General features: G+C 36.8%; 2 protein-coding genes across 2 annotated transcripts in view; one reads left to right on the plus strand and one right to left on the minus strand.

Annotated features, from left to right (window-relative positions):
* Positions 1–5,491, plus strand: part of rab21 (RAB21, member RAS oncogene family) — an 11,512-nt gene extending 6,021 nt beyond the window's left edge. The window contains exons 2-7 of the mRNA XM_079236140.1: positions 73–132; positions 246–353; positions 1,340–1,403; positions 2,136–2,190; positions 2,290–2,378; positions 3,345–5,491. Coding sequence (XP_079092266.1) covers positions 73–132; positions 246–353; positions 1,340–1,403; positions 2,136–2,190; positions 2,290–2,378; positions 3,345–3,484 — 516 coding nt within the window. The 3' untranslated portion in view covers positions 3,485–5,491. The remainder of the gene's footprint in view (positions 1–72; positions 133–245; positions 354–1,339; positions 1,404–2,135; positions 2,191–2,289; positions 2,379–3,344) is intronic.
* A 1,025-nt stretch (positions 5,492–6,516) lies between these two features.
* Positions 6,517–11,374, minus strand: LOC306752550 (tetraspanin-8-like). The gene is made up of 9 exons (XM_079236324.1): positions 11,213–11,374; positions 9,633–9,704; positions 9,425–9,541; positions 9,102–9,176; positions 8,850–8,945; positions 7,915–8,028; positions 7,786–7,821; positions 7,622–7,705; positions 6,517–7,388 (listed from the first exon to the last, which is right to left on the minus strand). Exons 1-9 carry the CDS (start codon positions 11,270–11,272, stop codon positions 7,248–7,250), a joined length of 795 nt encoding a protein of 264 aa, XP_079092450.1. The 5' UTR covers positions 11,273–11,374; the 3' UTR covers positions 6,517–7,247.
* Between the last annotated feature and the right edge of the window lie 783 nt (positions 11,375–12,157).

The raw sequence follows: 12,157 nt of genomic DNA on the forward strand, positions 1-12,157 counted from the left end.
CTTCTCCTTCTTCCCCCTCCTCTTCTTCCTCCTCTTCTTCCCCATCCTCTTCTTCCTCCTCTTCCTCTGCAGGCGTCCTTCCTCACGAAGAAGCTCAACATCACAGGAAAGAGGGTGAACTTGGCCATCTGGGTGAGATTTAGCGTCTCTGATGTTTTTAATGTCGCTGAAATAAAGTACGCAGTAAAGAAACACCAGTTTGAAGTACTTTGTGTGTACTTTGTGTGTACTTTGTGTGTTCCCAGGACACGGCGGGTCAGGAGCGTTTCCACGCTTTGGGGCCGATCTACTACCGCGACTCCAACGGGGCGGTGCTCGTGTACGACATCACCGACGAAGACTCCTTTCTGAAGGTATCGCAGTACTGCGACCACCTCGTACTCTCAGAGTACTCTCAGAGTACTCTCAGAGTACTCTCAGAGTACTCTTGGAGTTTTCACTCTGTAGAATCAGATTATTTGCTTCAGTACTGTAATTAAGTAAAATGTTGAGGTACTTAATGTTCACTTCTACTTCACATGATGTACTTCTACTCCACTTTACTAACCCAGATTATACCAAATATAGTAAATGATGATGTATTATTAAACTAGCAGCAAAAGTAAATAAAGTTATGAAAACGAGCTGCAACATGAATTCATTAATATAATATATATATATATATATATATATATATATATATATATATATATATATATATATATAATGAGTACTTAAAGTATATTTAATGAGTACTTAAAGTATATTTAATGATGATACATTTCTGCTTTTTCTTATTTTTAGTGCAGAATTTTTTACCTGTAATGAAGTATTTCAACACTAGTATTACTACTTTACTTAATTTTGCAAAAATCTATATTTTCAATATCAATATTTTCAAACTACGATACAGAGGAATTAATGTATATTTGTATTCGTATGAATTAAAACTGTTATATTAATTATTTGGTAAAATGATTTCTGGACAAACTGAATCGTTACATTTGTTGATTGATGAATTATTTAAATTGTTACATGAAGAAGAAACGCCGTTTAATTATCAGATAGACATTTAGTTTCTTCAAATACAACTTATACAACTTATGAACCATAAAACTTAGTTTATTCATAAACGTATAAAACATTAACGTATAAACGTATAAACATAGAAACGTATAAACATATAAACGTATAAAACATATAAACGTATAAAACATATAAACGTATTAAACGTATAAACATGTAAACGTATAAACATATACACGTATAAACGTATAAACATGTAAACGTATATAAACCTATAAACATGTAAACATATAAACGTATAACATATATACATATGAAGTGTGTTTGTCTGCAGGTGAAGAACTGGGTCAAAGAGCTCAGGAAAATGTTGGGGAACGAGATCTGTTTATGTATAGTAGGTAAGTTATGATGTTATTTATGATGTTTATTATGAAGTTATTATGATGATGTTTTTATTGATTTGATCAGAAGACTTTATCAGTGAAGTATTAGTTCTTTAGAGGACTAGACGTGATTTCTTTATGATGAGGTCACTGAGTGAAGCGACGCAGGAAGTCCATATTTGGTCGTGTCTTCCTCTTGACGTTTGTTTTGAAGTTCTGAGTTTAACAGGATTAAGTTGTTGACGTCTGATGTGCTGCTGATAATCAGATTCAGACTAAATCACGAGCGTTTTTGAACGACTTTATTTATATTCATGTTCTTTTCTCATGAATCTATATTTTGGGTCTTTATTGCAGAAAAGAACGAGATAGTTTCTGTTGATGTGAAACTTTTTATTCACTGAAAAAATATTGTATTATATAAAATATATTTTTTTTATCCTCGGATAAAAACTAATCAATAATGTAATTTAAATATGAAATGAATGTTCATGAGCTGAAGTTGAACCAAATACATAAACATAAAATGTTAGTATTTTAGATTTATGTCTTTGGTTCAACTTCAGCTCATGCACATTCATTTAATATTTAAAAAAATGTATATTTTACATAATACAATATTGTGTATAAAATGTGAATAAAATGTTTTATATCAACAGAAACTATCTCGTTCTTTTCTATATATTTTATTTTATTGATGTGTGTATATATAATTAAATAATATGTTTTAATTTATTTTCTCTGCAGGTAATAAAATCGATTTGGACAAAGACCGACATGTTTCAGTGGAAGAGGCAGAGAGGTGAGCCGTGATGATGATGATGATGATGATGATGATGATGATGATGATGATGGTGTTTCTGAGCATGCTCAGTACGTCTTCTCTCTCTCTCTCTCTTAGTTACGCCGAGTCGGTCGGAGCTAAACATTATCACTCGTCAGCCAAGTTGAATAAAGGCATCGAGGAGCTTTTCCTGGATCTTTGTAAACGTAAGAACTGTTTTCTTTTATTCTTTGGGTTTTAAGGAACTTTTAGTTTGTCACAACTTACAAAAACAAAACACACAAATAAAAGAACAATGAAACTGAAAATGATCAAAACAGATAGCTTAGCTTAGCATAAAGACTGAAAACCAGTAGAACCAGATAGCTTAGTTTAGCATAAAGACTGGAAACCGGTGGAAACGGATAGCGTAGTTTAGCTTAGCATAAAGACTGAAAACCAGTGGAACCAGATAGCTTAGTTTAGCATAAAGACTGGAAACCGGTGGAAACAGATAGCTTAGCTTAGCTTAGCTTAGCATAAAGACTGGAAACCAGTGGAAACGGATAGCGTAGCTTAGCTTAGCATAAAGACTGGAAACCGGTGGAAACAGATAGCTTAGCTTAGCATAAGGACTGGAAACCAGTGGAAACGGATAGCGTAGTGTAGCTTAGCTTAGCATAAAGACTGGAAACCGGTGGAAACGGATAGCTTAGCTCAAGTTACTCAAATTCGAACCTCAATAATTAAAAAGTTTGTTTCCAAAAACATGAAGAAAATGTGTGATTTTACAAACAATATGTAACCTCACACACACTATTTATTATATTTTTTTTATTATTAATCTTATTTCATATATATTTCAATATTTATAAAGTTCCTATTCTTTGCATTTTATTTATATTTCTCATCTTTTTTTCTAATCTTTAAAAAAAATATTTTTGTACCAAATGTCCGACATTAGTATTTTAAGCAAGTAGATTTGACAAACTGGTTGTAGATAAACTTTTAGATGTGTATATTTATAAACTTGTGTGTGTATGTATATGTGTGTGTGTGTGTGTGTGTGTATATATTTGTATATGTGTATATATATATATATATATATATATATATATATATATATATATATATATATATATATATATATATATATATATATATATATATATATATAAATACATTTTTTTCAGGGATGATGGAGACGGCTCAGGCCGAGGAGCGGTTGAAGGGTAACGGAGCCAGCCAATCAGCATCGAGTAGGCGGGGCGTACAGATTGTCGACGACGAACCACAAGCCACGGCCGCTGGAGGATGCTGCTCTTCTGGCTAACACACACACACGCACACACGCTTAAAGACACAATATTCACACATTTGAGTCTCTGTTGCTTTAAAATCCTAAAAAATAATAATAATCCCAACTGTTTTTTGCTGGGAAATAATATTTAAAATGGTTTAATCACTGTTCCCTTCAAAATAAAAGCATCTCATGATCAAATTTGAGCGATTTAAATGTTCACAACTCAAATCTCTCTAATCCCACAGAAGCAGAGATTCAAAGTAAAAGTCTCCGCCAGAGAAACTCTGTTTGTGTTTTTAATACGTTGTGAATAAAAGAGCTGGAGTAACTTTAAGGACACAAAATGGCGGCAGAGATTTATTATTATTTTTGTGTCCTATTTTTTTGGTGGGATAAAACATACAAACACACACTGTATAAACCTTCATTAATCATCATATTTATCTCTACATATAAACATGTTTCCTGTGTTCTAACCCGGAGGAGCAGCAGGCGGACATTTTGTGGTGAAACGGCGCCGCCTGCTGGACAAAATATTAAAGGACGAGTTTCATTTCTTCAAGTTTGATCTGGACGCTTTCGCATAGAGGTGTTAAAGTTCTTCTTAAAGGGACAGCAGCCATGTTTGGACTTCTTCACAGCCAACGTGCTTTTCCTTTAGAACGCCGTCACCTCTTCACTTTGTTCTCAGCGTTCTGACCTGTTCTAACAAACCAGACAAGAACAGTGATTTAAGCTGTGAGAACACAGGAGCTGCCGGCCCACGGGTTCCTCCTCCTCCAGTTATTTGGTGTCGTTGTGGACTTTGGTGACCCCGACGTAACTTTTTAAAACACCGAAGCCTCACAACGACACAAACGCGTGGGCGGGAGGTCAAATCCCTGTTCTTGTGAATGGAGTTCGAGGAGAACAAAGATACCGGACAGGAACGGTAAAGAGGGGAAATATTCTCAATAGTATTCTAAGTAGTATAAATGGATCTAATTTATACATACACCTACTGTAGTAATACACTGACTACGGAGAAGTACTTCATACAAACACACTTCTGTCCCTTTTAAAGATAAAACAAGCTTCAACTGACTCGTTCTATCTTCAGATGAACTTTTACACAGAATTCTTATTTATCCTCATTTCAGACGAAGTGAAGATTAATAACTCTTTGAAGTCAACGGTTACGAGACATTAGAGGATCATGTGACTAAAAAGATGTTCCCTCGCAGAGAAGTCCAGTTTAAATGTGTGTTTTGGTTTCAAGGTTTTCTTTTACTTCCAGAATGTTGTAATAAAATCGACTGGAAAAAGTCCGACGTCGTCTTTAATCTTTAATATAAAATATTAAATCATCACATTGACACTAAATTGAATCAACATTTTGGACTGCAACATTTATTTTCACATATTTAATAGTTTGATTGTTAAATTGGTTCTCAAAGCGCCAAATAAGCTTGAAACAAATAACATAAAAAAAGAACCAGGACTTCAGATTTAATGAAGAATAATTATGAACCCAGAACATTAAATATGTTTGATAAAATAAGAGTGATATATGGTGAAATAAAAAAATATAATAAATAAAACATCAAACATTGAAGCTGATTTTTTTTTTGTAAACTGCATTTTGTAAAAAGAAAAATTACAAATAATAAAGGAATAATTTACCAGCTTAAATGTCTCTGTTTGCAAATAAATATAAAACATTCATCTGTATTGAACTGTTTTGTTTTACGTGCCAGTTATTAATTAGTATAATTATATTAAACTGAAAACAACACAGATTAATTTTTCTTCCATCAACTAATCGATTAATTAATTAAAATGATGAAACTAATTTAGAAACTACAAATAACAAATAAAACAGCAAATCTAAACAACCGTTCTAACATATTTATATACGTATATAATATTTATTGTAATAAAGTTATTTCCTTTCAGTCTGTAAAATAGTGAAAAAGATCTTCAAACTCCCAAAACTCAAAATCTCAGTTTATAAATATGCAAAACAGAAACTATTAGTGTTAAATGTTGAACATCGTATCGGACGATTAATATGAATAATTCATATTTTGCCTTTTCTGTTGATCTAAACTAAGTGCTGATTAATGTTTTTGTTAACTTTATATTTTCATCTCTAAATTTATATTGATATATACATATATATTATATGTTGATATGTTTATATATATATTACAAAATATATTGATATATATTGATACACATTTAAATTGATCAATGTTATATATATATATATATATATATATATATATATATATATATATTCTTTCTCTTCGAGCATGTTTTGTTTTGTTTTTTTATTTCGGTTTTTCTTTTAAAATGGTGAATAAAAAACCTGAGCAGCAGATTGTTTATTAAGTTATATTCTCTCAGAAATCTGTACATGAAACAAAACGTATTTTCTGTGTACTCTCTACTATGTACTACCTTTTTGGGGAAATAATCGCTGCAAGAAGAAGAAGAAGAATTAAAACCGAAGAATAAGAATTAAAACCGCTTCCTGTTCTGGAACAACATAAATGTGTCTTTAAGGAAGAAAAAATAAGTAATTTTGGAAATGTAATTTTTTTAAACTGCTGGTGTCAAAATGTTTTTGTAAAGAAAGCTGAACGATTCTAACAATGTAGCGTCTTCTCTTCACTGTTTCTACAGATTAAATATCTTCAAATCAAAGTAGAAATGACGTCATCACGTATTTATTTACTCTTAAACGTTTGAGTGGTAGAACATGTCGTGACGCCATTTGTCCACCAGAGAGCGCTGTTGGCTTCATGTAGAACTAATGAACCGCTTTTCATCAATACTACAGTATTTACTGAAGTATTTCAGTTTAATATTTACTGCAATACAGTATTTACCATTTACTAAAAGGACTACAGTATATAGGCAAGGCAAGTTTATTTGTAATTTTGTATATATATATATATATATTTATATTTTAAAAGGACGACAGTATATTTACGGCAGTATTTTCTAAAAGTACTACAGCATATCTACTGCAGTATTCACTAAAAGTACTACAGTATAAAAGTACTCCACTCAGCCGGTTTGTTTTCTGGTCTTTTATTTGAAGTCGTCATATTTATTTTTCATGTCAGGCAGTAAATCAAAAAAAAAACTTTCTTTCTTTCCTCCGTTTAATTATTAATTTTATAAAAAGGACTTTCTGAATGTTTATTAAATAGACTGAATTATAAAAAATAAGAACCTCACATTTTAATGTCACCTCTGAAGCGTCAACATGTCGCTCAGTTTTTCAAAATAAAAGCCTCAACTTCTGATTGCTTTTACATCATTCTGGAAATTATGACGCATTTTATAATAAAATGTTCAAGAAAGAACTAAACCTTCAGGAAACACATTAACACACATATACAAAAATAAAGTGACAGGTGGGAGTGGCTGGAAGATAAAGATTTTAAGCTTCAAAATGAACAAAAAAACAAGCCGGTTTATTTCTGAATTATACATTTACAGAACCCAAAAACTATTAATGATGTCATTTAAAAAAGTTTCTTTTGCATCAACCTCAGAAAAAAAAGTCTGAATTTAAAGACTAAACTTCGATGTTGGGAAACTAAATAAGTTGTGACTCAGAAACAACAAGAACAAAACACAGAATGAATTAAATCAGTAAGCCCCGCCCACTATGCACCGACCAATCAGATGCACTCCAGCCTAATTCAAGACGGAGAAGATGAAACCCAGTGGCGTAACAGTTCCGTCAGGCACTTTGAGACGAACAGGAAGTGGCCCACCCGAACAGGAAGTGGCCCCTCTAGTAGCCGGGCGGGTTGTGCAGCTCCTGGTATTTGGGAGGCTGCGTGGTGAAGATGGCCGGCGCCGTCATCAGGATGGTGGGCCGGTTGTGGTTACGCATCTGGTGGATGATGGCGGAGGAGAGCGCCAAGCCCAGCAGCTAAAGGAGTCAATATTAATATTAATACATTTTTACAAGCGGTACTGATGGTGGAGAAACACAAATGAGGCTTTGCGTTTTATATATTAAACCATGCATTATATTTCCAGTCTCTCCTGGTCAAAGTGGCACACTGGAAAAATAAGCAAATTTAAGTCTTGGTTTATTATTTTACAGTCCACCTGGTACCCCTGGTACTCTAACTCTAACCCACAAACACAAGGCGTTCTCACCGCCAGGGCGGCCAGCGTGAAGGCGACTCCGACCATGACGCTGGACAGCAGCAGGACGTAGTGCAGGATGATGGGGAAGCAGGTCTGCAGAGAGGTCACGTGATCACATGACTTCCTTTACTTTGAGCTGAATATGAGGAGGGTCACGTTCTGGCTCCACTCACCTTGATGTAGACGGACTTCTTCTGCAGCAGGACGCCCTGAAGGAAACCACAGAAGAAACCCGTCAGTAAGCTGCCTTTAAACGAACAGCGGATGAAGCGTTTGTTTGTTTGTTTGTTTGTGTTTCTCACCCAGTAGTCGACGAATTGGCACTTCCCCTCCATCTCCTCCTCCTGGTTGCACAGACACGTGTTGGGGATGTTGTTCTCCCAGTCCTTGTAGCTGAACAGACCGCAGCAGTGCATCTGGAACCACAGAAGAAGAAGAAACAAGTTCAGGCCATGTTTTAAAGAGACGGCGCGTCTTCACCTCCATGACTTCCTGGTTTATTTGGACCGAACCAGAGGAAATGAACGAAGATGTTTTGACGATTTATTTTTATTTTTTACAACCGGCGAGGTAAAATAAGTGTTTTTCCAAGTGGAGTCTGGTGGCTTTGAGCAGAACATTAGTTCTACGTTTACGACTTATATTTATTTTCAATAACGCCACATGCAAAAAGAAAAAGGTCAACTTCAAACATCGTTCACCTCAACGACTTCCTGCCAGCATCTCACAGCGTGAAGGTTTCACACAGGAAGCCGGTTTATTTCAGTTCTCCTGTGTTTGTTCAGAGTCCAGCAGTAATAAACTTTCTTTTTGCACCGTTTAAAAAAAAAAGGAAGTTTCACATCAGTTCTCTGTTTGTTTTCACGACGGAACAAAAGGGTTATTGTTCTTTGAAACAGGAAGTGAAGGACTCGCTTTCAGGAGCGACGCCCGTTTTGCGTGGCAGTGAAATAAAATCCTCTTCCAGCTCCAGGAGATTTGCATCTCTGGGGCCACACCTGCTGCATTAAAACGATTTACAAACTGTGTCTCTTGTTCCGCTTTAAGAGATTCAAATTACAGTTTATTACCTCGACGATCTCGGGTTGTATTTAGGTTTTACCCATTTAGTCAGCCAGCTGACAGAAACATTCCTCACGGCCTTTTGGGACGTTCCAGTGGAGAACAATGCAATCAAACGGGTTCAGCTAACGCACAAAAACACATTCAAGAGTGTGTGTGAGTGTGTGTGTGTTACCTGTTTCTGCAGGCTTCCGGCCATGTTCTTCACGTCGTCTGAAGCTTTGTCCAGAGGGAGAAGCTCATGAAACTTCTCCTCCAGCACGCGCTCCAACTACAGAGAAGAGTTAACGGCAACAAAGAACTGGTTACACCGGGGGGCGGGGGTGTGTGTGTGTGTGTGTGTGTGTGTGTGTGTGTGTGTGTGTGGGGCGTCTCTGGGGTGCGTTGGGACCGGTTGCATTGTGGGTCGGGGTCGTCGGGGCGTTACCTGGGGGCGGGCGATGGTGGCGGAGATTCCGCCGCGCAGCATTATCAGACTTCCGATGACCATACACACCAGGAACTGAAGAGAGAGAGAAACAGGACATGACATCACATCTGCACAACTGTGTTTTTTAAAAAGAAGAAGTTGTGACAGAGTTTCCACGGCGATCGAGACGCTGAACAACAAAGGAACCGCTCTTTGGCGTTGCCGTTAACAACCGCGTGGTTTCCCCTCGCGCGTCATTCTGGAACTTTTCTTTCTAAATTCATGCGCGAGCTCATTTCACGGAAGCGACCGTGTCATCAGATCTGGCGTCAGCCGCTCACCACGATGAGACACGCCCGGTTCTCCCGGTGGGCGCCGATGGCTCCCAGGATGGCGATCACCATGGTGATGGCGCCCACGGTGTAGAGGGCGATGAGGCCGACGGTGCGACCCTCCACCTGCAGAGAGGCGGGGCAAATGGTCTCATTAATGTTGTTGTTGTTGTTATTATCGTCACTTCCTGTCTGTGAAGTCAGAGTCTGTTCTTACGCCGTCGCCTCCATCAACGTTCGTGACGACCTGCGACAGCAGAGCGAGCGCGATGATGACGCCGCCGACGATCTGAAGCACAACAACAACAACGTTAAATAAAGCACAACAAGCTAAAACTATATTACTGCATCATTTTTATTTAAGACAAGATAATCCTTTATTAGTGGGGAAATTAAAGGATTACAGCAGCAGAGCACACAGAGAAAAAGTTATATAAATAAACAGTAAAACAGTGAAGAATACAGTCGCAATATTAAATATACAGATTGAGTAAAAACAGTATATGAGAAGTATATATATATATATATATATATATATATATATATATATATATATATATATATATATATATATATATATATATATATATATATACATACACACATATATATTAAAAAAATGTATTCTGTTTAATCTTCTAAAATTTGAATATGTATTGTCTTGTTTTATTTGCACAAAATGAAAGTTACCGACTTTGACACTTTTTTTTACACTGAATATATTTGTTGGGACAAAACAAAACGTTTAAAAGACTTTGAGAAATGATTTAAATCGATTAATCTATAAAATAAAAACTGAAGTGATCGTGAGTCATCATATCTGGAAGCAGACTATTGTGACTCAGTTATGAAACTAAATGGTTTCTGAAGGTCGAACTAGTTCAAAACGGTGTTTAATAAAGATTACGGTCTTTACCGATAATCCTGCTGATTATCAACGACCTGAACTTTGTTCTCTTGGACATGCAGGAGAACCGGTGGAACCGGAAGCAGAACCCTGAGACTCGACCCAGAGGCTTTTATTGTGAAAAGTAAAAGCTTTCTGCAGAAACAGCTGCAAACTATTAAACATAATTGTTTTGTTTTTTTCCTTTAGACTGAAACCAGCAGAGAAAAACAAATAAAAAACAGAAACCAAAAGCAACAAACTCTCAAACTAAAGGCCTTTAATCTGTTCTATAAAGTAAACAAACATTTTAAGGTTCCACCATTTTAAACGTTACCATCTGCTTCTTCTCTTTTGTTATCTGCGCTGACGTCATAGGAAGTTAAATAAATCTGTGTTGTTTTTTTTGGACAAAACAGGCTTTTAAATCACTTGCACTTCTTCTTTTCCACATTTTATTAGAGCAAACTATATTTTAATACTTAAGTTTAAATGCAAAGTGTGTTTCCTAGAACAAACAACCCAGCTTTAAAACGCTAGATTTTAAATTAGATTTAATAAATAACCAAACTGACGTTAAACACACATGTAGCTGTCAGTAGGAAGTAAAGTTCAAGTACGACTCATTTAAGTTTATTTACACAATAATAATATAATATCACTTTCACCCGAAACGTTTTTAAGGAACAAATAGCGAATAAAGAGTTTAAATCAGTAAACTGTCGGCTTGAAGAGGAATAAACTTACTGAGAGGAAATTAAATGTTGAAAGGGAACAATAAAAACAGGAAAACTACATTATTTAAATAAATAAATAGTCGATTAGTTAAATCGACTGCGCAGTTTTAATTCCTCACTACATCCGGGTGCGTCCGCTCGCAGACCGGTGGCCATTTTTAGACGCCAACTCACCGCGAAGAAGACGTTGAAGATGGTGAAGATGAGTTTGAGGCACGAGTTGACCTGAGCCATGTTGAATTAAACACGGAAACACGAGAAACACGGAGAAATGGCGACGAGGAGAGAAAGAGAGCTCCGTTCAGAGGGAAGGCAGTGAGGGAGTCACCAGGGTGCGATGGTTTTACGTGACGGGGGGGGGGGCGGGGCTTCCAGTAAAGAGGAGGCGCTGCTGCGGATATGGAGACTTCCGGTCCTTGTTGAACGGGTTAGGGAGAGAGAGAGAGAGAGAGAGAGAGAGAGAGAGAGAGAGAGAGAGAGAGAGAGAGAGAGAGAGAGAGAGAGAGCAAGAGAGAGCGAGAGGGAGAGAGAGAGAGAGAGAGGAGAGAGAGAGAGAGAGAGAGCGAGAGAGAGAGAGAGAGAGAGAGAGCGAGAGAGAGCGAGAGAGAGAGAGAGAGAGAGAGAGAGAGAGAGAGAGAGAGAGAGAGAGAGCGAGAGAGAGAGAGAGAGAGAGAGAGAGAGAGAGAGAGAGCAAGAGAGAGCGAGAGGGAGAGAGAGAGAGAGAGAGAGAGAGAGAGAGAGGGGGAGGCTTCATTCCGGGAAGGCGAATGGAGGCGGGAGGAGTTACGTTCCAACATGAATCCTGGAAATGACTTTCAGTGAATTCCTGAAAACAGAAACAGCTGAAGAACGAAAACTAAAGGAATGCTCATCGTATTCCTTGGCATTAGTCTCAAGTGTGTACACACATCAGTGACCCTTGGTCATGAAAGCTACGTTAGCTTGTTGTGGTTAATTCAGGGGCATATATCTGTAAACAGTCAACACATGCTTCACCTTCTGCTACCACAGACTCACACTGATAATATAAATCCATATATTCTGCTGTTATTCTCCATTACTCTTCATGTCTATTACAGTTCCTGTTAGCGAGGTCAGTACAACACAGCTATCAGCTGG

The sequence above is a fragment of the Taurulus bubalis genome (genome assembly GCF_910589615.1).
Source record: "Taurulus bubalis genome assembly, chromosome: 20".
NCBI classification, from domain to species: Eukaryota; Metazoa; Chordata; class Actinopteri; order Perciformes; family Cottidae; genus Taurulus; species Taurulus bubalis.

Excerpts from the sequence above, each read along its gene's own strand:
- LOC306752550 (XM_079236324.1), bottom strand. The coding sequence starts at position 11,272 with ATGGCTCAGGTCAACTCGTGCCTCAAACTCATCTTCACCATCTTCAAC. Across the intron at positions 8,946-9,101 it reads CCACCATCGCCCGCCCCCAG|TTGGAGCGCGTGCTGGAGGA; the intron begins GTAACGCCCCGA and ends TCTTCTCTGTAG. Across the intron at positions 7,389-7,621 it reads TCACGCTGGCCGCCCTGGCG|CTGCTGGGCTTGGCGCTCTC; the intron begins GTGAGAACGCCT and ends TGACTCCTTTAG.